The sequence below is a fragment of the Phaseolus vulgaris genome, chromosome 6, assembly GCF_000499845.2.
Source record: "Phaseolus vulgaris cultivar G19833 chromosome 6, P. vulgaris v2.0, whole genome shotgun sequence".
In the NCBI taxonomy this organism is placed as follows: Eukaryota; Viridiplantae; Streptophyta; class Magnoliopsida; order Fabales; family Fabaceae; genus Phaseolus; species Phaseolus vulgaris.
Genome location: NC_023754.2, coordinates 24,338,912 through 24,366,261, shown reverse-complemented (window position 1 = coordinate 24,366,261; position 27,350 = coordinate 24,338,912). Strand labels below are relative to the sequence as shown.

The 27,350-nt window shown below is 28.4% G+C and overlaps 3 protein-coding genes and 1 long non-coding RNA gene across 4 annotated transcripts; 3 read left to right on the top strand and 1 right to left on the bottom strand.

Annotated features, from left to right (window-relative positions):
* Nucleotides 1–4,298: 4,298 nt before the first annotated feature.
* On the top strand, nt 4,299–9,366 carry LOC137832109 (calcineurin B-like protein 3). The gene is made up of 9 exons (XM_068640108.1): nt 4,299–4,361; nt 6,186–6,343; nt 7,014–7,096; nt 7,230–7,289; nt 7,570–7,678; nt 7,832–7,884; nt 8,147–8,227; nt 8,614–8,726; nt 8,860–9,366. The coding sequence occupies exons 2-9, from the start codon at nt 6,217–6,219 to the stop codon at nt 8,915–8,917; spliced, it is 684 nt and encodes a 227-aa protein (XP_068496209.1). The 5' UTR covers nt 4,299–4,361; nt 6,186–6,216; the 3' UTR covers nt 8,918–9,366.
* A 1,906-nt stretch (nt 9,367–11,272) lies between these two features.
* LOC137832108 (DNA-directed RNA polymerases IV and V subunit 4-like) lies at nt 11,273–14,975 on the top strand. The gene is made up of 11 exons (XM_068640107.1): nt 11,273–11,364; nt 11,570–11,633; nt 12,694–12,771; nt 12,879–12,938; nt 13,111–13,194; nt 13,395–13,506; nt 13,605–13,682; nt 13,864–13,897; nt 13,977–14,045; nt 14,553–14,652; nt 14,727–14,975. The coding sequence occupies exons 2-10, from the start codon at nt 11,588–11,590 to the stop codon at nt 14,625–14,627; spliced, it is 636 nt and encodes a 211-aa protein (XP_068496208.1). The 5' UTR covers nt 11,273–11,364; nt 11,570–11,587; the 3' UTR covers nt 14,628–14,652; nt 14,727–14,975.
* Nucleotides 14,976–15,954: 979 nt separating this feature from the next.
* LOC137833138 (uncharacterized) lies at nt 15,955–16,958 on the top strand. Its single transcript, XR_011084683.1, has 3 exons — nt 15,955–16,229; nt 16,361–16,532; nt 16,684–16,958. It is a non-coding gene; the product is annotated as an uncharacterized lncRNA (long non-coding RNA).
* A 978-nt stretch (nt 16,959–17,936) lies between these two features.
* On the bottom strand, nt 17,937–20,347 carry LOC137832107 (glucan endo-1,3-beta-glucosidase 5-like). The gene is made up of 2 exons (XM_068640106.1): nt 19,787–20,347; nt 17,937–19,278 (listed from the first exon to the last, which is right to left on the bottom strand). The coding sequence occupies exons 1-2, from the start codon at nt 20,128–20,130 to the stop codon at nt 18,165–18,167; spliced, it is 1,458 nt and encodes a 485-aa protein (XP_068496207.1). The 5' UTR covers nt 20,131–20,347; the 3' UTR covers nt 17,937–18,164.
* Nucleotides 20,348–27,350: the final 7,003 nt, after the last annotated feature.

The window sequence follows — 27,350 nt, the reverse complement described above, 5'->3', positions numbered from 1 at the left end:
GAGTTGAGGATTTAGGATATATTATATTTATGTGATATAAATTTATTTTTAATATTTTTTCTTAACTTAGGATAATTTTATTTAATATTATAGTAAAATTATGTTTGGGTTTTAGTATTGACAAAAAAAGCAGTGTGATAGTTTTGTGACAAATTAAAAAATAATCACAAATAATATGTAAATAATGAATAATTTATATTTATTATTATTATTAATTGTATTGTCATAAAATAAAAATAATAGTATTTATAAAATAAAAATTGTAATTTTAAATATAAAATAATATAAATTTAATAATTTTCCCACTAATATAGATATATACATGTAATTTTTTATTTATTATATAAGAATGAATTTGTGACACACTACACTACTTTAACATTGTAATAATTAATACTTTGTCACTAATAATAAATAAACATTAATATGGAAATATTTAATAAATTTTATATTAATTATATTATTATCATAAGAAAAATAATTTTATTTATATAATATTTTTTAGTAATTATTTATGACATATATATTTTAATTTTAAATATAATTATTATCACATTTTTTTATTTTATTACTATTATGAGTAATATTTGTGACAAAAAGATTAACAAAAAATAATTTATAAATAATGAAAATTTATATTAATTACTAAATTTTGTCAAATCAAAACTCGTATTTTTTTTAGTGAGACTTTCCTCCTCTAATATTTTTTATAACTTGACATTAATATCACTATTATTTTTTTAAAAAGATGTTAAAAGAGTTTAGGTCAATAATTAGTGAATAGACGCGTATAAGAAAATAAGATATTACTTTTAATTTAAAATCTTAAAATAATATATTTGTGATTTTTTTTTATATATTGTCTAACTTTTCAATGTTTAATAAATGTAAGATATAGACTTGTACTTAAACAATTTAGTATATATCTTTATATATAATAAATAATTTGGTATATTATATATGTGTGTAATAAATGCATATAAGAAGATAAAGATGAGAAATTTAGTTTGATTGCTTTAAAAATGTGCAACTACTATTTCGGTGTTATAGCAATTACGTATTTTAGTTGGTTGTTTGCATTTTAAATATTTCTTTTTAATACTTAAGAATATATCATGTCGACGGTGTAAAATAGATAAATCATTATATTAACTTTTTTATAATACTTTATTTTAAAATTTGTTTACAAATAAAACAGGTTAATCACGAATTAGTTAGTCCATAGAAAAGTCAAACAGAATTATTGTAATTGGTTAAAATTTTAAAAATTGAGTATTATCATAATTAATTATATTAATCTGTATTGACTTTTTATTTACAAAATTATCTCATTATTTTGTTATGAAAAATAATAGAGTTATGTTGTCGATAGCTATATTATGAAATTCACAATTTATATTTCACAAAAAATACTTATAGTCAACATTATCAAAAGATAAAACTGAATTAGTTTTATGTTAGTATCTCACTAAATATATTATCATTAAAATATATTTAATTAATATTTTTAAAACCTAATTCAACAAGTGCTTTATTAATGAATATTAATCAGTATTTTTACCTATTTAATAATGATCTAATTTTTTTTTATTTTGTTGCTTGGAATATATAGAAGTTCTTATTTTATTATTGAAGCGTAAAATGACAACATATTAAACCCTAAAGCGTAATATATTAATTTTAGAAAAGTCAAATCAGTTCCTAACTGTAACTAACATATCAGAGCATTTTTAACTAATTTAAAATATATTAATTTAATTAAAACATTTTTGTGTTATTTAATATTTAATATTTTTATCAGTAAATATTTAATATATTATTAAATGTATATTTATTAATTAATACTGTTTAAAACCCTAATTCAACAATGGTTATATTAAAGAAATACTATAATTTTCTTATAAATTTAATGATGGATCTCATTTTTAAATTTCATACTCGATTTAATAATACATAGACGTTTTAATCAGTCAGAAGCATACTTAGTTAAAAAGAGAGAAGTCGAATCACTTCAGATTTTAACCATCTAATCATTACTTTTTTTAAATAATTAATTATTTGTTATGATTTTTAAAAAAAAATTAAATGTATTTTTTTTTTATATATTTTTGTGTTATTTTTTACTTTAAAATTATTTAAAACAAATGAGACTAGTCCTATTTCCCCCCCTGCATATATAGTACTTACACATTAATAAATACTATCAGTAATGTAAGATAACTGTCACATTAAATTAATATTTCATACATTTATAACAAATTATATTAATATTATTTTAATTTGACTACATTCTAAAATATTAAATACTTTAAAATCATTTTCAGGGCATTGCATAATTTTTACACTTTCATTTGATATATATTTATTATCCTTTATACAATTTAATGTTTGTTATTGACAAATTTAAAAAATGTAAAAACAGACAATATTAAGACATTAAGTATTTTTATTCTCATTTAATATTTTGTGCATAAATAACTAATAAAATATAAATATAAAATAAGGTAGTTCCACCACACAAGTTACTAATACATTTTTAATTATTTTATTTTCTCAGAAAATAGTTCACTTACAATTGTGTCACTCTGTCAAGTTGGTGGATTACAAAATTTAGTTATCTACAAACACAACTCATCTCAAAGAAATAACTTTCTTTATAATAATAATAATAGCAGAAAGTTTCACATGTATCCCATTTTTTATATTTTTATTATTATTATATATATTATCAATATTTATTTAAATAAAATATAAATATATGTATATTTGTATTTTTTAATATTAAATTATATATATGTATATATTCTTTTTTAAGATAAAAATATTAAATTATTTTTTACAGGAAAGACCAAATAAAAATAAAGATTAATATTTGAAATATTTTTAAGGGTATAATTAAAAAAAAATATTGTTAACGAATATCTTTATTAATTAAATTAAAACAATAATTAAATTATATAAAACATATCATTAATAATTATTTTAATTTTAAAAATTTACAAAATTTTTTTATTATTTTTTTATTTGCATATTTTTATCAAGATTAAAAAAGTAAATTATTAGGTATTATTTGATTTTCATGAGAAAAATAAAAATTGAATTACAACGTAAAATAAAATAAATAAAAAGGCATAATGAAAGTGGAGAAAAAACAAAAAGTTGTTTGGAATCACAGATTTTCAGTAAGAGATACAGAAAAGCTAAATAATTTATATATGTTTATTTATATAATTTTGTTTTGGAAAATCAATTTTTAAAACAAAACTAAACTATAATATCATCCTTAAAATTTATTTATAAAAATGAATCATTTTTATATATGAATATAATATATTCGTATTTATTAAAATAAATTATAAATACACATAATAATATTTTATTTGATTTTAAATATTAATTTACTTACAATTTGTCGTTTATTCAGATTATTGACAGAATCTAAATTCTTTGAATTTTTAAGTAAAAATCATGCAATTTAATTATTTATATTAATAAAACTAAATTTTAAATTTACTAATTTTATAAAAAAATAAATTATATTTATGAAATTTTACTTAAATCTCTACTATATACAAATAATAAAAATGTAATATATAGCATGGGATTTAGTAACCGTAAACAGAATAATAAGAAAAGATAAAAATTATAATTTCTAAGAGATGAAGACATGAAAAAAAAAATTTTGACAGTATATTAATTTAAAAAAAACAGTTATCAAAAGAAAAAAAACACAATTTTTTCCTATTCAAAATTTATTATTTATATTTTTTTAGTTTTATATTAGTATTTACCGATTTGCTAAAATCAGTAATTAATTGTCTAAAATAGTGGTTACAAACGGTAAAAAAAATTCAAATTTAATATATTTTTTTTAATTTTAATATAAGTAATTATAAAATAGTAAAATAATTAAAAATAAAATAATATGTAAAATATTAATATAAAGATAAAATAGAAAAAAAAATTATAAAAATAGTAGGAATCCTTGGTATAAATAATAATCATTCTTATAATGTGATTTTTTGTTGATTATATTTTTTATACAAATAATGTAAAAATGTATTATTTTCTAATTTAAAATAAATTTATACAAATATATACTGAAATTATGAACTCAAAATTATTTCATAGTAATTAATACATCGATCGAATATATTAGAGAATGATTACTGTTACCAGAAACATTTAGTAGTTGGAAAGGTGGTTACTATTAAAAAACCATAAAAAAAAAAAAAAAAAAAACCTGAAACAACCGGTCAAATAAATATAAGTATACACACTCCTCTAATTTAGTTTTCATAGTATAGCACCTAAAGAAAAAACATGTCTACTCCTTCTCTTTTCTCTGTTTTTTCTCAAAGGTAAACCAGTACTCCATTTTCACTCACTTATGCAGTATTTCTTCTCCATCATTTGCAAGTTTTATTTTTATTTTGTTGGTTAATTGTGTGTTGTTTATTCAGTAATCCAAGAAGAAGACGATTCTGTTTAATTTTACAGTATTCGTGTCACTCTTTTTTAAAAAAAATGCTTTTCAAAAATGCCATTTTGAAATTTCAGTGGATTCAATTCAGGGCCTCGTGTAGTTTCACGATGTTTTTGTCTTTCTTGCCTTGTTTATGCATGTAAAGAAACGTGAATTTTGAATTTTGTGCTGTCTTATTGAAACTGTGATTTTCCATTTATCTGGTTTTCTGATTAGTCGTTTCTAGTTTTTTTTTCAATAACTGTGATCACCTAGTTTTTTGGCTTAGTTTATCGAGATTTCTTCTTTACATGATGTGGTTGTAGAATATTCGTTTAAAGGGGAATTGGGTGAATCTGTTTGATGGGTGTGGAAGCTTTAAGTAATGAAAGCTAAGTATTGCTAAACTATTTGTCTTTTAAAAGGGTGGAATATGGGACTGTTTTCCTACTATCTACTGTGTCTATGGTAGGTCTGGCACAAAGATGCTTTCTTCACTTCTTGAATTATCAAGAAAGAAAATGAGTACGCTCCTTGACTAATAACTTTCTGGATGGTGAAACCAGAAATTTGTTCTATGGAAATATTATGCACATCAATTTTTCGATATATGGAATGACATTTTTTTTTTGTTTCTCGGATTGACTGTATGAGTAATTGCATACTAAATTCAATAATTCATGTGATGATTGAAGGTAGGTGGAAGGCTTCCTTGAATGATTGCTGAAATGGAATGTGAATTAGATAATTTATGATTCTATTGGTTTTGGCTGGTATTTCAGGATTTGAGCAAACATTTACTTGTAGTTATACCAATTATAGATGCATTTGTTGTTTTACTATATGATTGTCTTCTCCTCTTAGATGGAAGGAAACCCTCGAAGTTGTCTATCTTATATGCCTTCTCTTTGTCCATGCCTCTTGTCTTAGTGTGCAAGTGGTGATGGAATAAAGGGGACATTTCAGAGGAAAATTATATATGTGAGCTTTAAGTATTAAAACATTATATATTACAGTGTTTAGTTCTTCTATTCTATTGCTTGTCGTTTTGTAAGGTTAGATACCATGTTTATGCTTAGGTTATTTGCAATGATGTTTGAATATATTATTGGTAATTGTTTTCTGTGACATTTTGTTTGCATTCCTATGTGTACTCATAAACATAGTGAATTGGTGGTATGGTAGTGCTTGAGATGAAACTATAAAACCTTGGCGAGGAGTAGTGTGGCACTTCCTCTGCTTCTTTCTCTCACCTGCATAAAGGAGCATTCCTTGTTTCTTTTTTAATCATTATGTGTATATCAATGCCCTTCAATATTTTTATGAAGCCTAGTACTGTAGAAAAATTCCATCCTTTTCATTCCTGAAATCGTATCTAAAATATGATTATTAAAATTCAACAAATAATTTTTTTATGACGTGACTAATATGAAATAACTTTTCATTTTACTTCTCATTTTAATTAATCAATTCTTTCACCCTAAATCCTTTGTCCATGAGCATGTGGAGAGACAACCTGGATTGAGAAAATGTAGGTGATAATATGAAAAGTTCACCATAAGTTTTTGTACAGTTATTCCCTTTGTTTCTATCTTTCTGTGTGTTTGGTTATTTTAGTTGAAAAAGTTAACTTGTTTTCTTTATTAAGTGCTATGTTGTTTTTCTTTCATGATACAAGCATATTTTATTGATGTTATTTTTTTTTTGTGGGGATTTCTAGCAATGGAATGTTTTGACGTCTGGAGAAGATCATGGCGCAGTGCTTTGATGGATTAAAGCAGTTGTATACTGCTGTGATAAACTTTTGTAATGCTGATTTGATCCAGCAGCAGCCTAGAGGCTTACAACATCCAGAAGCACTTGCTAGAGAAACAGTGTGTATGTTATTGTCGCCCTATTTTTCTCCATTTTATGATATTTGGACTTTGGTTCACAACAAAACAAACTAGCGAATCATCTTGCTTCAACTTCGTATATAGTATTTGCAAATTAGCAGAAATTGGATAATTGGATCTGCTCCAATCTATTCCTATTCTACATAGTGTTTCAACTTGAGAGTGAAAGTCTCACTCACTAGATTAAGCATTTTAACACTCTCTTCTCTCTCCTTGGAGGTGCATTTCACACACTATTTTCACAAGTAGCAAAAAATTATTCCCTCCCTCCTTGGGAGGTGCCATGCACGAGCTAAAATACTAGCTATCATTATTATCCTGCATCTATTTGCTCTCTTATCTCTCCTATTATCCTTGAATCTTGTTGTGGATTTTTCTTTCTTGGCTTTCATGTAGAAGGCATTGACAGAAAATATTTGATTGGTTACATAGTTTTGGCTGTAAACACTAAAGGGTGGTCTTAGATTATTGAGCATCAAATCAGTTCTTAGAAGTTTCTAGTATACAGTAAGATTTTAGGATGTATGAGTGATAATAAAGAAGAGGCCTTTAAAGACTCGGATGTTATATTGAAATGGATCTGTATAACCTTTAGTATTCTACTAATGCTTTTATTAAGACTTAGAACCTAACTTGTTTTATTTTCAATGCAGTTAGTGTAAGTGAGATTGAAGCACTGTATGAACTATTCAAGAAGATCAGCAGTGCAGTAATTGATGATGGACTAATTACTAAGGTTGGTAATCTCGTATTATGCTCAGTGCTTCCATAATGTTTTTATAATTATATTTGTCTTTTCAACCTCTTTGAACAATGGAATTATTTCTGTCATATCCATAAAATAACAAGTGCTGTGTTCTACATGGCAGGATGAATTTCAGTTGGCCTTATTCAAGACAACAAAGAAAGAGAGCTTATTTGCGGATAGGGTATGTAAAAGCTTTAATTTCCTGTGGTGTTGTCTTTAAATTCTTTTAACCTTTCCAATTCAAGGAAGAGAATAAAAATTATACAAAACTAATAAAGTAGTTTGATGATTTTTTGGAAAAATTCAACTGTTCCAATACAGTTTAGCTATAGTTTGTTATTTGGGTGATGTCATGATCCAGTTACTTTGAACTTAGTTACATGTCATATACATTTGATATGACCCCTTTTTAGAAATGTATTTTCCCCCATTCATGATTTTTTATTGTTTAAATTTTGCAGGTGTTTGACTTGTTTGACACAAAGCACCATGGGATACTTGATTTCAAAGAGTTTGCACTTGCTCTCTCTGTCTTTCATCCCAATGCATCAGTTAATGATAAGATTGAGTGTAAGCAACTAATATTTATTAAGATTTTAAATATCTTCTAGCCAGCAACAGTTATTAAGGATTAGAAAGGAAATAGTATATTTGTAGAATTATAGTTATCTGTTATTGGTATTTATATGCTTGTTGGGGATTCCTAACTTCCCCTTTTTGCAGTTTCATTCCAATTGTATGATCTCAAACACCAAGGATTTATTCAGAGACAGGAGGTAATTTAATTTATTCTTATGAGGTTTGAATAAACGGAGTTTTGGTCACTCACCATGTAGGACTACTATTTCTTTTTTTTGCATAAGCTCAAACTTGAAAGGTCTTCCTAGAAATTAATTACAAAGGAAAATAAAATTATGTTTTTGAATCAAAGATTAAGTTTTTGTAATTTGTTTCATTGTTCCTTGGAGTTTGTTTGTTCCAACATGCTTTTGGAATCAACATGTGCATGTATAAGATATGCTCATTTTTTATGTATAGTTAAAACAAATGGTGGTGGCTACTCTATCTGAAGCTGGCATGAATCTTGCAGATGATGTGATTGAAAGCATTATTGACAAGGTACTTCTTTATCTGATAACTTCAATGTATATTTCTAATCTTGTATTCATAAGTCTAGGAATATTGAAGCAGTAATAAGTTCTTCTTTTGATATTTCTTTCGTTTCAATTTATGCTTGGCCCTTTGTTAGTGTGTGTGAAATTTATTATCTCTTTCCCTCTTTATAAAACATATCAGTTATACTTAGTGCATGCATGCTTTTGAAAATAAGCGTATATGAAAATAATGTATGGCCAAAAGTTTCAAGTTTGTACTTCATTTCGTTGCTAGATAAAGCACATTAAACATGTTATTGTTGACGTTGATGATTATGGCATACCAAGTCATTCTTTTGCTGTTACAATCTTCTCCATTCAGCTGTCACTAACATTGCTAAAACTATTCAGACATTTGAGGAAGCTGATACAAAACATGATGGGAAGATTGACAAGGAAGAGTGGCGAAACCTTGTCTTGCGACATCCTTCCCTTCTTAGAAATATGACTCTTCAGTATCTTAAGTGAGTTTCTTCTTCTTACTAATAGAATCAAATCTTGCTATCCACACTATGCATACAGTGTTTGGTTGAACATTGATTAACATTGTGTTACAAAGCTTAAGCATCTAACATCTCTCAAATTGTTTCTTTGCAGAGATATTACAACTACTTTTCCCAGTTTTGTATTTCACTCACAAGTTGATGATGTTTGAGGCAGCTACAACATCTGTGTCAAATTATTTGGTCTTACTGAAAATGCTGATGCTTCCCTTGAGAGGGGTGGAAGAGATATGGTTGAAATGGAACTGAGTTGTTTTTTTGTTATCATTGAATTGAACTTTGCCTTCCATTTTGGGCAGATAAGGTTTGTATATGGAATAAATGAACTATTATTGATTAGGAAGGAAAGCAGAAGAGGATAGAAGGTAGAGAATATTTTGATAGATAGCAACAGGAAATTTTGGATAGAAATATATTTGCCATTATGGCTATGTAGATGGTTCTGGTGAGCTAGAAAGACATCACTTAGCTTAGATACAGAGTTAAGAACTTTTGCTTCAAAATATTGCAGGTTCTAGCTCCTCTCTCTTCAACTGTTAAAACCAACATTTCACTTTCTATTATCTCTCTTTGGATTTTATATAGGTTTTTTTTTAATCTTCTTGAATGGTAGTTTTTTTTATATAGGTAATAATAAAGAAAAATCTTAGTAATATATTATTATTATTATTATTATTATTTTAAATAATGATAACAATAAAAATAATAACAAGAATAAAAATAAACATCAATAACAAATATAATAATTCTCTGTTGTTGTTCCTAAATAATGATAAGCAACACGTGCATTTCAAGAAAAATAATCACTCACCTCTATAATGGCTACCGTTGAATGCATCAAGTAAGCAATTAACTAAAGATTAAAAGTAATTAAAAATAAATCTATTAATTAGATATTATTTAGATATTCCGCATATAAGTCTCTTAGATTCGAAATCTGATTCAAATCCAATATAACACCCATGTTTACATATAAGAAATGTATTAAATCTATTCAATTGCAACTTTGAATATGGAATTCAAAGGTATCAGATAGAAAATGATATTCTTAATCATCGAAGAGAGATACTATTTCACCAATCGAGTTACAGGTATCTAACATATTGATACCTAACGATTTTTCGCAAAGTGATAATGAAGGGTATAATTTATACAAATCTTTCCATTTTCTAATTCGATACGATTCATTCGTTCGTGGAGCTATTTATTTGATCGCAAACATTTCTGGAACACTCTGACACAGGACAAATAGTCCTTAAAAGATTTTATTTTAAACCTATTAAAACTTTCATACACTTTATCATGAGGTGAAAAACTCTTCTATATTGGCGATGGAAAGCCCGCGGAAGAGTAAATAAGTCAAACATTACACTCAACTAAAAATATAAAGTATATATATAAATGAATTCTATTTGTAATATTTATAAATTATATAATAATGAACACTCTAATTTACACATTCTATTTCTATAAAAATATAGGATATTCATTTTATTATAAGTTTATTTATCGATTGATTTTTCATCTAGTTTTCCAACTCATTTGTATTTCTTTTATTAGTTTATGTGTTGTAAATATGATATATGTAAGATAGGTTGTGAATCCATACATTACATTATAATGTTTTTGCATATTTTACTTTATAAACCAGTTATAAATTCAGAAATTATAAATTATGATTATTTTAAATATTCATTTGTATAAATGACATAATATTCCAAAACACCATAAAAATAATCAATACTAATTTGTAAAAATAGTTTTATATTAAATAAGTAAATGGTTTATACAATATTTTTATTTTATCATTCAAATAATTTTACTATTATGATTTTCTCTATCGCATCTTGTCTTAAAATAATAAGATGATATATAAAATTACATGTCATTATGGCATATATTTTTAATAACAAGATATTTTATGCCACATCATCAATTAATAATAAATAAAATAGACTAAATCAATAAATAATACGAGTTATTATTACTATTGTAATTACAAAATTAAAAAAAAAAACAAAAATTTCTTTAAAATATATTTTAATTTGTCTTTTATATAGTAATTTAATGCATGAGATATTAAAAAAAAAAGTTGTACCAAGTATGTGTGCAAAAGTTAACGATTATGTGATTTATTTTTGGATGAAATAGTAATATACAAGATAATTTAGAAAAAAAATTGTATAAATCAAATGACTAAATTTTCATAATATATTCTATAATATTTATGTAGAGCTGATAAGAAGTTTTATTAAAATTACGCTGATTGACATGGAATTTTAAATTATAAGTTATAATAATAAAAATTATTAAGTTATGAAAAATTTAAATGTAAATAAAAATTATTAAGATATAAATCTCATAAAACCATTGAAAAGGTTTCATTACAATTTACAAATAATAGAGTGAGACTTAAATAAAATAAATTAGAGATAAAATTGATATAAAAATAGTGCCACCTGGAACTGTAGAAGCAAGTTTGAAAAGACCTACATGCCCTTTTATAATACATTGAGGCTTTAGTCAAATTCTCATTTTATTCTTCTTCTTCATCCCCTGTTCCCATTTCTCCTCCCTCACCATCTTTGCCCATTCTGTGGTAAGTGAAGCTTACCATAACTTTCGTGACTAACCCATGTTTATGTTCCGAGTAAAACTGTCTTACATGTTGCCAAAATCCTTTCTTTTTCAAAATCGGAATTCAGTAACGTTCCCAGTTACACTGAACCCTCCAACAGCACTTTCTTTTCCGATCATTGGGCTGTTTGTTTTACCTGCATTGTTCTCTGCTTGAAATTTTGTAGGTGAAGCGAGTCTTTGCGATGTCGGAGAAAGGAGGAAAGGGCGGTTCTCTGTTAAGCAAAGGGGGTATGTATTGGATTAGACATTCCATTGCTTTCTGTTTTACCCTCAATTGAAGTTTTGATTTTCTTTTTTGTCTTTTTTTCTTCTGGGTATTTGGTTTTCTCCCTGGAGTTTTGAATTTTCTGACTGGTGTATTGGGTTGACATGCACAAATATAGGGTCGGATTTTGGGTCTTTTGACACCTAGGACTGATGTTGATGCTGGTGGTCTCTTGGAAAATTATGATGTTTAATCGGTTGTCAGATATCATATGGTGGAACTGATTTTTTTTATTGAAATGTATCTGTGCCCACGCTTCTTTTTTTATTAATAAAATTTAGGGAGAGAGATGGGGTTTAAAGAGCTTACAATCATACTTACATTTACCTTATTTGGGAGAGATGAGAGGGGTTCGAATATGTGAATTGTTAGATGCAAAATTTGGGTTTGCTCCGCATGCCCAACCCCTTGGGGTTTTCTCCCACCCCTTTTGTTGATGTCTTTGATACGTTATCCTTTGATTTTGCAAATGTTGTTTTGTGCCCTTATATCTCAGGGTTCATATATGGTTTGGAAAACAGAAGTTGTGTCTTCAGTTTTTGTTTGATTACAAAAATGCTGTGCTGTTTCCACTTTGGTTTTGTATTGAAAAGGTTGTTTAAGGAAACAGTGAAAACAGACAAATGACAATAATAAGAAGTTGATTTCATTATTTCGTATACAAATTTTTGAAAATAGAGGACAAAATGAAATTAAGGCACCAACTCTTCGATATATTTCTTGCTGGAAGTATCCCTGATCCCATTGATACCGAGTAGGACCAAATAATTCAATGGGGGTTATTTTTATAATTAAGAAAAGGAAGATACAAGATGAAAACAGAAAACGTGTTTTGAAACCAAATGACCCTAAATATTTTAGTTTCTTTTGATTATTGATATGGGATTCTGTTTGGATAACTTAACACCTGTGTTCATTTTGCCTTCATTAATCAGAAGCACATGATGGGTGGTAATGTTTAAAACCAGTTTGTGATTTAAACACTTAACTGATGATTTTTTTTTTCTGCTTTTTCCCTGCTAGGACTAGGATCCATGAAAGGGAAAGATGACAGTGCAACAAAATCAGCGAAGGGAAGGAGGGTTCAGTTTTCTAAAGATGGTTAGCTTCATTATTCTACATCGTTGTATTGCTTCTCAGTGATGGAAATACTAAAGCTTCTTTGTGCAATCGCCTTACTGAAATTATTGCTTGATTTTCTATTATAGGTCCATATGAATCTGGAATAAGTAGTAGTTCACACTCTTCACTAAAATCTGGTGGAAAAGGTGAGAGTGTAATTCCTGAAGTTCTTATTGTATTCATCAGTTTGGTAACGTTGCATCTTGAGCACATCTTCAACATAATCTTTAAATTTATTGCTGGTTATTCTTTTACTCTCTTAATCATGCTCCCTTTTACTGGACTGCTGTTTTTTTTTTCATGGTGATTTTATTGAAGGAGGAAAGGGCGATAAGGTTGCAAATGGTGGGAAGAGCTCTCAGTCAAAAGACTCGCAATCATCAGAACAAAGAGTGGATCAAAGTTGGTGCTTTTCTTCACCTTATGTGTTTCTTCTGTTAATTTTTTTGAATCAATATATTATTAATTTGTACTTGTATTACACTCACCTTGTGATTTAACCATCTAGGTTAAGCGACCATATGAACTTATTCTGTATTGCATGAAACCATACTTTTCCTCTGTTTAATTATCAACAGTATTATTTCTTGGGTGACATGCAGAACTACCAGAAAATATCAAGTGCCTTATGGACTGTGAGGCTGCGGATGTTTTACAAGGAATTCAGGACCAAATGATCATGTTATCTAGAGATTCAAATATCAAAATGCCCACGTGAGGGAGACACAAGCTTTTTTTTATTGAAAATGATCGTGATCATTAGAGTAGAAAATCTATTTAAGTGATCTGAATCTCTTTTTTGTCCTGTATAGGCCATTTGAAAAGGGATTGCAGTATGCCAAAAACAATAGCAAGTATACAAATGCACAGTCTGTTAGACACGTTCTTGAGTATCCTTAATTTTCCACTCTGGCGTTTGTCTATGCATCTATTGTTATATGACTGCCGGCTGTGTTTTTTTTTTTTACTTTATTCACGTGGATATATGTAATTAATTGCTGTTATGCTTTGTGTCACTCTGCTCTCTTTTCTCCACAAATGTTGATGTTCATCTCTTGACTCAAATATCAGACCTCTTGCAAATAATGGTCTCACTGACAGTGAGGTATGATATAGACCATCTTATTACTGTTTCTTTGTTCTTATGTGCTATCTAACTTTCTTGACATCACTACCCACTGCAGATATGTGTGATTGGTAATGTATGCCCAGAAACTATTGATGAAGTTTTTGCTCTTCTCCCACCATTGAAGGTATGGCATGGAGCATTTTCTGTTTCTTTCATTGAAATCATTAGTGGACGAAGGCTAAGGTTGTTTTTCTTAATCATGTAATAAGGTTTTTTCACTACTCATGGATAAGTGTTTATTAAGAAAAAAAAAGAGGTCTTCTTTGAATAAGAAACAGTAGTTGAAAAATTGATTTCATTTTAGACCAACAATCTTCGAATAGGGTAGGTGTCATTTTGATTTTGGATACATTGATGATAATTTAACTAAATATATGTAGGAAGTCATAAGGAGTTTGGCTGTTTTAGCCCAGTGTTGATAGAATGTCACTGACTGATTTTTAATCCAAAGCTACATTGGTGACCAAGCGAAAATTGCTAGTAATACATTATTTTTTCTTAAATTTCAACCAATTAAGAATGTTCAACAGAGTGTATTAGAGACTGTGTTTTCAGTACTACTTCTTATAAAGAATATTATGTCAACTGGGTATCAATGAAGATGCCATCTCATGGTATGTATGTATTTCAGGGTAAGAGAAACGTTCAGAGGGAAGTTCTTGAAGATTCATTGAGTGAGCTTGCGAAGCTTAGACAGCCAATGTAGAGCCTAATAATGCAAGAACTTATGAGTGAGTATTCTCGTTTTATGCATTGATGCAGTAACTGGTATACTTCTCATGGGCATTTTCATGTTTTGGGGCAGGTTTGGCGTGTAGGAGATATGTAGCACGTGGAACAGTTTTCAAACTTTACAACTTGTGTAAAACTTTAATGAATCCATGTTTATATTGGTTATCAGTTTCTAGTCATATTTCCTACTTGGCTGTACAGAGGTGGTGTACTGTAGAACTTATGGATGAATTTTGCATGCTCAAGACCATGGATGGATCTTGTATATGCCTATGGTTTGACAGAAAGAGGCTATAGATTCATTGAGAAAGTTTCTATGGAATAGACACTCTAATACGGAACTACTAAGCATAATTATCTGCATGAATTAATTTGTAGAACTTATTTTCTATTAGCTTCTCTAAAATTGGATTTCAACAATATGGAGATTTATTTTTTTAATTTTTATGAATTAAATGTTTATGCAGAAGGATTTTTCAAATAAATTCCATTAATGGTATTGATAATAACTAATTCTAAAATTATTTGAACCAAATTAATACAAATGAGCTCGATTCGGGACTAGAAATTGTGAAAATTTAAATTTGTTGTTGGGTTAGAAGATGCAAAGTAGATTTTTCTTTTTATGAAAATAATAATTTATTTTTATGTAATAGGTCTTCCCATGAAAAGTTTAATTCCAATCTAAAAAAATGGTTTTAAAATTAAACCATAAACCTGTCAAAAAGTGTAATTAAGATTTAATGGTTTAATTGAGGTTAAACTGGTATTTATAAAATTATTTTTAGTATTTAAAATACACTAATATTATTTTTTTTTATAAAATTTGTATATTATACTTCAATTTGAAATTTTAATAATGAATATCAACATTTATTATTAATAATAACTATATGTGTAAAATTAAAAAAATAAAAATAATCAATATTTTAGTTTACTTTATATTTTGTTACGAAAAAAAATTATAATTATGATTTATTTTTGGAAAGGCTTTTGACTTTTTTTATACCTATTATATGCATGATTAGTTTTATGTCTCGAGGGACCTATTTTTTTAGGCTAGTTCATGTTTAAAAATCATGAAAAACTTTTTTTAAATAAGTAATTGTCATATGATTTCGTTATTTCTAAAATTTTTGAAATTTATTTTATTTTTTTATAAAAAATTACAATATCTTTAGATAAAATAATATATTTAAATTTAGAAAAATGAAGAAAAAAAATAGAAACGTATTTTATCCCTTAAAAAACTATATTATAGTAATTTTTATGCATGTATCGTAGTAAGTTGTGATGAAGCAGGGAATTGTCTTGATTTTTTGGGGGAGAATTTGTTATTGCAGGCTGCATACATATAGAGAGGGTTTATGATGATAATCTTTATGCTGATGATTATGATCAAGACTCACAGTTAAAGGATGAAGAATCAGCAAAGGCAGAGAAATGGAAAAAGCATTACTCATCAAAGCATATATGATTCTCTTTGTTGGGGAGGGTGACTTTTCTTTTTCTCTTTGTTTGGCCAGGGCTTTTGGTTCTGCCCACAACCTCGTTGCCACTTCCCTCGATTCCCACGGTCAACCCCATCAAACAAACTATTCACTTTTCCGTCTCTTTTCACCCATGGACATGGAAAGATTCAATCTTGGACCCTTTTCCATCATACCCTTTTCATAGTCTTTTGTTTTTTTGTTTTTGTTTTTGCAGATGACTTTGGGAAGAAGTACTGTAATGGACTCAGCAATGTGCTGGAACTTGAAGAAAGAGGTTCAAGGAAATGTGTCAGCATTTTCTTCTCTAGACCAGAGGTTCAATCCCATTGTGTATAACTTCCCACATGCTGGCTTTATATACCCAGAGAAAGCCACTGCGAGATCCAGTTATGTTTCCTTTCTCAGTAGCTTTTTCTTTTTAGTTATTAGATTTTGTTAGTGATCATATTCCTTCTACATGCAGGCTTGATTGAGGTTGTTATTAGTTTCAAATATTTGGTTTTGTTCATCAATAACTTCATTCTATGACTGTAACAGAGACAAAAGAGTATGAGTGTCAACTTATTGTCATTGCTAGCAGCAACTTCCAGCCATGCAGCTGTTTTGGTAATTGTGTCGGAGCTTTGCTTGAAAAAGGAAAAGAGAATAATCTGTGAAAAAATTGAAACATATTTCTACTCTTTTCATGTTTATTATTCATTGTACTGTATAGTTTGCTTCTCTACTTCCTAAATTCAGGCAAATGTGTATGGTGACACAAATTTTAGACAAGGCTCCTCCTCTAAAGTTAGCAAGTAGGAGGATATTCTCTCTTGAAGCTGTTTTGTTAATTAAAATAACAAAAAATAGTATGCAGAAAGTGGGAATTTATTGGAACCGATGCTTGACCTTGGTGAGTTATTTGAACAAAATAAAAGAAGAAAAATAGCCAACTAAACCAAGTGAACCCTTTGGTTTTCCTTTCAAGAGTGGATTTATTGGAACCGATGCTTGACCTTGGTCATCATGTAGTTGTGTTTAATTTTGACAAAATTAAGATAACACGGGAGTTTATTGGTGCATGTATTCTTGTCTAGTACACCATCGCAAGGACAATGGAGACACGTTTGCTTTAAGTAGAATTTGTTCTTCATCTATTGAGAATGGACATGGATTACTACAGGTTGAACAAAAGGTTGCTGAAGGGATTTTTGGCAAATGCCAAGGCTCTATTAAAGAAGGACGATGGGGAGATTCATGTAACACAGAAAGGAGAATTGCTTCCTGCACTAAAATTAACTGAAAGATTTCAAATGTATTTATTTGGAAGATTAACTTTCACTGATCCCCTTTGTGAAAGAGGAAAAATATAAATGGGGAGATATTGGTTTTATAACAATAAATTGTGATAAAAACTACAAATAAAGCTAGTAATTTTTCTTTTTTACAGATATCTTCATCATCTATCCAAGGAATTTTCAAAGGGTACTAATAGTCTTATTCCTTCCTATGCGTTGTAGAATGATTTCGTGGTATAACTTATTGACACAGTACAGTACTTCCTTTAAACTGAAATAAAAAGGATGGATGACTCCAAAGTGAGAAAGTATGTAAAGGGAAAAGGTAAAAGCTTATCCATCCCTAGATTGAATTAAAGTATATCCTATAAACTAAACAATTTAATGGCAGATAGATACTAAATGTCAGAAAGATTTGAATTCAGTGCTTGCCAGAAATGCAAACTGTAATGCATGATGCTCTTGCTCTTCCAGAAGAGGTGAATTAAAAAAATTATATTATGATCCATTCAATTAATTGAATAGGAATCACCAGAACATATATAAAATAAATATGTGTAATATTCAATACAAAGTGATAGTGTTTATACCGTCTCTGATATGATACAATGACTTAATCATATGCTGGGCTACAAACCATGAATCTTTTGAATATTTCTTAGGTTAAATAGTATATCAGCTATTCTAGTTCTAATAGTCTAAGAAGAGGGGACCATCAAAAACCCACTAATGAAACCTATGTCACATTGGAAGCAGAAAAATCCCATGTAAAATCAGAACTAACAACAGAATCCACCACTGATATGTTGTTTGAGACGAAGATGAATCTGTGCCTTTATCTGTAACGCCTACAAGAAAACGACAATCACCGATTGAAGGATCTAGGAAAGTAACGATACCAAGCCCATCAAACTCGCAGCTACGTGAATCTTGCATTTGTAGCTGATAATAGCTGTTAAAAGCATATGATACATTTCCCTTCTCACCAATTTCATTACATGAACCACCATAGTTAAGGGTAGTGCAGTCTGCAACACTACAGGCTAGTCTCATATGGTTTACTACATTTGTCAAATCACTGGAGGGGTTTGCCACACACCATCTAGATGGAAGATACTCAACATTCCTTGCATTTTTCAATTCCTTGTTCCCAAGTAAAAGGTTTAGCGGATACTTTGCCTGTCCATCAAAAGAGAATATCCCCCAGTGTCTTTCAAAGTTTCCAGGAAGTGTGCTCTTAGCTCCTTCATCAAACAGACTGAAAAGATAAGCATCCATAGGTGGAGCATTTGGCCTCAAGGGGGTCCCTTTGTTACTTGCAACGTGATTGATAAAGCCTTGATTGAAAACCTTTGCAGCAGTGGTATTTGCACCAATGGCTCCATCAGAGGGCCAACCGATTTCTCCAATGACTATAGGCATCTGACCATATCCAAGCTTAATGAGGGCAGCAACTAAAGTGTCATAGTTTCCATCAAATGCATTAGTGTAAACATTGGAACCATCTTGAACAGCATGAGTGGTTCCCTCAAAAAATGCATACTCTTGTGGGAAATCTTTATTGTCATAAAGACTAAGAAAGGGGTAGATATTAACAACAAATGGGGAACCATTTGAGTTGAGGAACTGAACAAGTTGAGTCATGATTTGGGTCAGTTCAGGCCGGAATGCCCCTTGGGAAGGAAGTGCTGAGGACTGATAAGCATCTGCATTGCAAGGGACAACTAGTTTTACATAACCACCAAGATTTGCCTTCACTAGAGACTGTTGTATATTGAGTATTACGGGCATCACTAAGTTCTGATATTGACCATTATAACCTGAAAGGAAAGGCTCGTTTCCAACAGCAACATACCTGTAATACACAGGGTACAAAAGTTGAAAAGCTAGTAGAAATTAAAAACAAAAGGTTCAAAAATATTATTTAGCATAAGATCTCTCTGGACAACCTCCAATGTTGCCTTTTTGTCACCCTAATGGCAAAAACAAATTCTTTGAACAAGACTTTAATTTTGATACAATTACATTGTGAACCAATTGAAAATCACATAGATATGACTTTCAATATAATAATTAAAAATCAACATATTATTATTGTTTGAACAAGACTTGCCAAAAAATATTCAATGGTTGCCATGTATTATTAAGGACTAGTCTACCAGATACTTAATCCAGCCACTATCTCTTTTAAAAATATAACAGTCAATAGAAAACATTCCTTATCAGCATTTTTTTTTATCAAAATAAAATATTGGGTTATTCCCGTTTAAACAATCACCACTTGGAAATAAATCTCAGACATTCTGAAGGTAACTAACAAACAAAAGTTGAGATTTTGAAACAGAAAGGGATTGGATATGCACCTGATATCAGCACCCCCTCTACCCACATAAGCAGAAACATTCTGTCTAACCCACAAATCAGCAGCAGAAGGGGAGGAACTCAAAAGGGGCAGCATCTCATTGGGGATCCCCACCATCACTTGAATGCCACTCCCCATGAGAGCCCTCAACACATCAGAGTCTGCCTCAAAGAGCTTCACTTTTGAGATCTTGTTTTCCCTCAGCAGATCAACCACAGTGGTTGGCTTCAGCCTGTGAGAAGAAATGGTACCCCAGTTGACCCCTATGGCTGATTCCACCATTGGAACCACAGTCCCACACAGAAGCCACAGGTAAAGGACACCACTGAATCTTGGCTCTAACATGCCACACAAAATGCTGATCCCAAACAAAGCGAGACACACACTTTACCTTTGGGAAGAGAGAGAGAGGGTGGTGTGAATGTTTGGAGTTGGAGGATGAAGGACAACAAAGAAAAGACAAGAGATGTGAATGAGTTAATGTTGTTGCATCATAGTTGATGTTGGTCACTTGAGTAAAACTCAAGATAGAGAGTGCGGTTAGTGATTTGCTACTAATGCTAACAGCTCCAAGGTTTTTGGAATTACCATAATGCCCTCACCTTCTCTTTGTTTTTTCCTTCATGTCGGCCGCAGATGTTGCCACTCTAACATTAATAGACCGAAAGATAACTAATCAATTAACCTATTTTTTAAAAAAGTATAAATAACTTTTTCATTTCTCCTAAATTTTTTAAATTTAAATATTTTTTTATAAAACATTAAAATTAAAGAATTCTTTTTATCACGGAACAAATTACTATTATTTAATAGAATAGTGTTATTTGATTATTCTATAAACTGAATGCTATTTTTATAATCTTGAAGAGTATATTTATTTTTCGTAATTGGATGATTACTAAGGTGTATTATTTGATAAAAAATTGAAGAAATCAAATTACGTGATTTTATAATTTATTTATAATAATAAATAAATAAAAATTAAATTAAATTATTTTTAATATAATTTGTTTTAATATTTTAATAATGCTCTTTTATTATAAAAACGGTTACGATAAATTAATTCTTTTAATTGTATTAACTATTTTTTATCATTGTGAAAAAAAAGTTCAGAGTAGGCCATGTGTTTTCATTAATTATTTGTATATTGGACTAATTTAAGATTGAATCTTAACCAAATAGTGAACCAATTAGGATTAATACTTAATAGTAACACTTTTAAAACGAGAGTATAACATGGAAATATTGCTATTGAGAGATTTTCCATCTTATATTAAGAAATATAGCATCCTTTATCTCACAGAATCTTTTTTGTTAGCTTTAGTTAGTACAAATAAACGTATTCAATATTTAACAAAAATATGTGTTTATTTTTAATAAATGTTAAATAACTTAAATTTTAGGAGAAAAAATCCAAAATAAGACACAATTTGCCGTAAAAGTGGCTGTTTTGTTGAAATAGGGCTTAGCAAAAAGCGGGGGCGTAATTATGATTTAGAAGTTAATGAATAGTATATAGTAAAAAAAGTGTCCCAAAAGTTTAATTAATGTATGTTATTGGTAACATGGCATTGGCATCTCATGAAGAGGGTGTCCAACTTCATTGCTTATTCCTCTAATTGATTCATTAAGTACTTATTTCTTCCTCTCAATCATATTTCTATTTCTCCTTAATAAATCAATTAGTTAGTAAATTATGTAGTTATATGGTGATCTCTAATCTATATAGATAGATATTTTATAGTATATAAGGAAATATAAATTATATTTTTATGAATTAATTTTATAAAGTTTAGTTAAACTTAAAATTCATTTTTTTTTATATAATATTAAAGTCATTTATAATCTATTTACGAGTATTTGTTGATATTATCAAACCATCTATTATCGGATTACTTAGTTTTACGTACAAGTTGGATAATCTCGATGTAAAGAAATGTCTTAGGTATATACTGCAAAAAAAGATTTATCGACAAATTTTTTACCCACATATTTAAATTCATAAATAAATTCTGCATTATTTATAGATATTACCCACAAATTTAAAACCGTAGATAAGTATAACATTATTTTATTATCCATGAATTTGAATCCGTAAGTAAATTCAGTGTTACCTATAAGTTAATTATCCACATATCAGTATGAATAAGTAAAGTTTAGGGTTTAGGATTTAGGTTTAGGTTCCATTATCCACAAATCTATATTTATAAACAATTACTACATTGATGGATCTTCTCATAAACTCTATTTCTCACCCTTTGAAGCATTTCATTTTGATGTTGCTTGTGTTTTCAGAAAATGAATTTGGCCTTATATATAGGCAGTGTCAATTTATTCTCTCCTCACAAATTACCAACGAAAAAGACACAAATTATGATTCAACAATTAAATTTATGCAATTTTTATTCCATAAAATTTGTTAAAAGGAATAACTATGATTCATAACATTGTAATGAACACCATATAAAAGTATGTGACTAATATTGTTTATTTTCAATCACATTTATATATGTATCTTGCATTCTAAGTCATACTAAGCACGATAAAATACTTATCATTTTTATAGCTCACTATTGAAGAAGATTCATTCGAAATCAACGCTAATAAAATAGGCACGTGTTTGGTTTTCTCAACTTTCGTAAAATAACAACTATAATAATAGTAACCAAAAACTTCTTCAATTTTTTATTACTTTCTTTAAAAGATTCAATAATTTGATTAAACATACATTTAAAAGATAATAGAAATTATAATTATTCTCTTTGTGAATGGCTTCTCATAGTGCCGTCTGCTGGGTCACTATATTCGGTCATGTAGACGGGCAGCAAAAAACTGAATTATTGATGGTAATTTTTTATATCAAATTTAACATTTATAAAGCCAATAATTTATCTAATAAATTAAGATATCTTAATCATTAAAAAAACCAAATAAATATATTTTAACAAAATTATAAATTATGATGCATCGATTTTTTGTTGGGATCCTTTTTTTCAAACAGAACGAATAGATATAGAATCATTGTGATTCCTTAAAAACCTTTCCGGATATTTCTCCATGTGTCGACTATTCATGAAACACGTGAGAAGCAGATGAATAATCGTCTACTTTCGAATGAAATTGAAGAATTTCTTGAGAATTCTACAAGAGTTACTCGTTCTTTTTTCTCTGACAGATAGTCAGAACTTCATCTAGATTCAAATCCTACTTATAGATTTACTAAAGATAAAAAAATTGTTGAAAAAAAGGACAAAAAGAAATGTTGTTTTTCCAAAGAATCCGAAAAAAAGAAAATAGCGAATTTATTCGTATAAAAACTAAAGTTAACATAATATACAAAAAGGGAAGTGTCTCTTACCTCCCTTGTGTGTATTCCCTTAACGTGATTGCATTCACATTAATGAATGCTTATAGTCCCCAACTCCTTTAGTCATGTTATACTTTTCAGCTCTTATTTTCATTTCTGCCACCCCAAATTTCATTGCAAAATGTTGTTGAAAAATGTTATATCCATAGTTATAGGTTTGAGGAATAATAAACAGATTGCCCTTCCTACATGTGGGGATCAAAAAGATGGTTCAGTGTACGTTTTATTATATATTCGACACCCCTTTCCAAGCTTTTTGATAAACATTGACACTTTTCAAGCAAAAAAAAGGCCTAAAAAGGGAACACAAAAGAGAAAAAAAGTGCTTCTATTTGCTAGCATTTCAGAGTTCTTTAATAAAAATCAGCAGGGCAAAGGAAAATCATGGGAAATTCTTCCTTCAGCTAATGCCGTGGATGATTCCTCATTCAGAAACACCTTATCCTCCCTCTCATCTTTTTAACTTTCTTGCCACTTTGAGGGAATCCAAGCATCAATTGAGAAGGTTGGTATAGATTCTATAGAATATAGAAAACTTATTTAACACTAAATGTTGAGTACTTCTGTCTGCCACCAAAAAAGAGTAGAGAGAAAGAGTAAAGTCATAGTGCCACATGCTTATCACTTCCTGCTTGCTTTTGCATCAACATTGCATTTGCACTTAGGACTCTGCAATTTTTCATTCATTCAATGATCATGCAGATATAATCATGGCCCCAGAATCCAATCACTACCCACTTTAGTCAATGTATCTTCTTTGGACAATTAGATGAAAGATGGTTGCATATCATTATTACACCAACCAAATCCTTATTTTTCTCAAAGGAATCATTGCCTACTAAGTTATCACTATAAAATTGTAACTCCCACCTTGCTTTATTGTCCTGTTGATGCTCACATCATACAAAACCACTGATACAACTTGTGTCATGAAATTTGTAAAGGTTTTCTTTCAGAGACATTTCACATACTACTTCACACTATCAAAGCTTGGCTTATGAAAACCTAGATTCTGTACAAATATTACACTTTTGATTGGTGTTGAACACTCTCCTTCTGTGTATTATCTGTTACCTTCAAGCACTATCAGCAACTAGAAGCACTGTGGCCTATACTTGCTTAAGTTTATAAGGTGTAACTCAATTTTTTCATTGCAATGTTTAGAAAAATGGTTATCAAGGCATATGAATAACAGCTTTCATCCTGGATAAATAAAACCAGAAAGTTTTCAACCTAAAGAGAAAGTCTGAAGTGAAAATAGTTCTTCCATCACTTGATCACAATAGCCTAAGCTCATATTAGTATAAAATAATTACAAGGAGTTGAAGCACAAGAGCAGTAGGAGTAGTTTTAGTATATAATTTTGATGGTTTTTCAGTGTGCAATGGAGATAAGATAAGCTTCCACCTTTGATTGGGAGCATAGACTGAAATTTGGAGTTTCAAACCCCAAAGGAAAACTGAAAGAGCTAGTTGATGAAAAAGAAGATAACCAAGTATGGAAGTTAATGGGGTCCACTAGTGTCATTTCAGAAAATGTTGTGATGCAGTTTTTTGCCACCACAGTGTTATTAGTCACACCTAAAGGAAATTAGTAAAAGAAGAATCTTTATATCACTTGGTAAAGAAACAATTCATAAGCACAAATTGAACACTCTCTTTCTGTCATTCATATCATATTATCTTACATTTTTTGTATCTTCTTGCTGTTACTGAGTATGATTTAGCATTTGAGGTATATCTTCAGATATTTTTCTTGTGCATCAGAGTGATCCAATCCAAACTTTTGAAAAGTTTGTCCAAAAATGAAAACAAAAGGTGCTGAGATCCTTTATATCCCTTGTTAAGATGATAAAAAATCACAATGCTTTATCAGAAGATGAGGAAATGACACCACATAATTAAGCAAAACACTAATAAAAGAAAGTGGAATGTTCTCTTTTCTTTCAAGATATTTGTCTAATAGATATAAAATTTTGAATAAACTGTTGCTAATCACACGTCTATTAGGCAAACTTTACCATATAAACCTTATTTTATAAACTATTTTTTGTAAGATAGTTTTATAAAATTGAGTTAAATTTATTTTTTTAATATAAATATATTAATATATTAATATATTTTTTTTAATATAAATATATAAATTTATTAAATAAATCTAACATAATAAAATTATGAAAATAATATGTTAATGGGATTGGGTTGGATAATTGGAAGATTAATCTAACCCCCAAAAAAATTGGATTGAGTTTTTTTTTAAAGTTAACTCAAATCTGACTCAATTTAATTTGACTGGATCATTGATTGGACGAGGGCTTTATGTTTGTTGAGCCCAAATCTAATTCAATTTTGACTAAAATTATTAAATAATAATAATATGACTATTATTAATTTTTTTATTCTATTACTAAATATGTATTTTTAAATATTAAATTATTAAAAAAATCAAATATTAAATAATATTTTTTTTTAAATGTTCTAAAAATGTAAAAAAGATTATGAAATTACAAACTTTTGCAAAAGAGATACTTGTGAGCCTAATTTAATACCTAATTTGTGATTTTTTTTATTAGGTTGTATGATGGGTTTTTCCAAACCCGACTCCTCACACTTTAATATTAATGAATTTGTGTAAGGCTCAGCTTACCTAAGTTTAAATAATAAAATTTAAATTAAGTAGACATTAAGTGTTCTTTAAAAAAAATTACAAAAGATGTAAAATATTTAATTTTTATTTATTATAGACCTTATTTCTCTAAAATTATGAATTCTATGCATTAATTCTCTTTTAAGTATTTGGACGGACCATTTATATCATTTTCACAATTAAATCTCACTTTTAAACATAGATCAAGATAGTTAAAATTTTAATAAGGGTCAGTTTTTTTTTTCTGCAGTTGGTTTTATCTTTTTTTATCTCTTTTAAATTATTAATAATATTTTTAATTAATCATATATGTTAGTATTTGGTAAGTAGATATAAATTGTAACAAATAAATATAACTGAAAACTTTTGTTGTCATATATTATAAATGAAGTGTAATTTATAATTATTTTAAAATTATCAACTCGTGATTGAGACTATATAGTATGAGTGTTGTCAGCGAGTAACTTATAAGTCGAACAAACTTTTGTTAAGATAAATTTAAGATGACTATGATAACATATTAAGAAATGAAGTTTAAACCTCGATCTTATAAACTGGGGTTTATAAGATGAGGTTTACACTCACCTATATGCTATAAAATATCATAATTTTTAGAAGATTAAGATTTAGGATTTAAATTACAAAATAGGTGAAAATGTTATAAAATAAAAAATAAATCTTTCAAGATTTCTTAATTTAAATAAAATATAAATTTTAATTAAAGCATTTATGATTTTTAATTAACAAGAATATACAGTTATAAACATTGAAATCACGAAGAACATAATTACTCATTAATTAAAAAGATCATGTGTGATGAATTAAAATAATGAAAAAATCCATTTGCATTATTGTCTCAACTTTACCTTATATAGTTGTGCATTTGATAATGAAGAAAGGACATTGTTCTTGGTGAGTGTGTGGGTATGGCAGGGAATAACAGCATTTGTGACACTGCTACCTCTGACAAAAAAAAAGAGATTAAACCATTTTCAGGTGTGGTTGATACTGAAGAAGTTAGAAAGAAGATTGAGTCTGATCCATTTATTCAACAAGCAGTTCATTCATTTTTGAAACATTCAGAGGCCAAGGAAAGAAAAGAAGAACATGAAAAGGAATGTGCCTTTGCTAATTCCTTGTTGAAAACTCCAGAGTTCAATTATGGAGATGAACATGACCAAAATTATGTATCAGCAATTCTAGATGCTAAACATACCAAAACACCTTAAACAAAAAGGTGATTCTTCATATTCTTACAATAATGCCTTTCTTATTTCTGTTTCTTAAAAATAAATAGTAGGACACAAAATATACTTAATCAAACTATTTGTATTGCTAATTTATCTTGTAAATTTATAGTTTTATTTTTATTTTTATATTTAATTATTAATTGAAATAAAATATAACAATTGATTTAGAGTTAACTCTCTATATATATAGTTTTTTATTTTTAATTATTATTGTTCATTAAATACATTTCAGAGTAATTAATTTTAAAAAATAGCATATTATTGATATAACATTTAATATTATCATTTATGCATTTATTTAA

Excerpts from the sequence above, each read along its gene's own strand:
- LOC137832109 (XM_068640108.1), top strand. The coding sequence starts at position 6,217 with ATGGCGCAGTGCTTTGATGGATTAAAGCAGTTGTATACTGCTGTGATA. Across the intron at positions 7,885-8,146 it reads GATTTATTCAGAGACAGGAG|TTAAAACAAATGGTGGTGGC; the intron begins GTAATTTAATTT and ends TTTTATGTATAG. Across the intron at positions 8,727-8,859 it reads ATGACTCTTCAGTATCTTAA|AGATATTACAACTACTTTTC; the intron begins GTGAGTTTCTTC and ends GTTTCTTTGCAG.
- LOC137832108 (XM_068640107.1), top strand. The coding sequence starts at position 11,588 with ATGTCGGAGAAAGGAGGAAAGGGCGGTTCTCTGTTAAGCAAAGGGG. Across the intron at positions 12,772-12,878 it reads GGTTCAGTTTTCTAAAGATG|GTCCATATGAATCTGGAATA; the intron begins GTTAGCTTCATT and ends TTTCTATTATAG. Across the intron at positions 13,898-13,976 it reads ATGGTCTCACTGACAGTGAG|ATATGTGTGATTGGTAATGT; the intron begins GTATGATATAGA and ends TACCCACTGCAG.
- LOC137832107 (XM_068640106.1), bottom strand. The coding sequence starts at position 20,130 with ATGTTAGAGCCAAGATTCAGTGGTGTCCTTTACCTGTGGCTTCTGTGT. Across the intron at positions 19,279-19,786 it reads AGAGGGGGTGCTGATATCAG|GTATGTTGCTGTTGGAAACG; the intron begins GTGCATATCCAA and ends TGTGTATTACAG.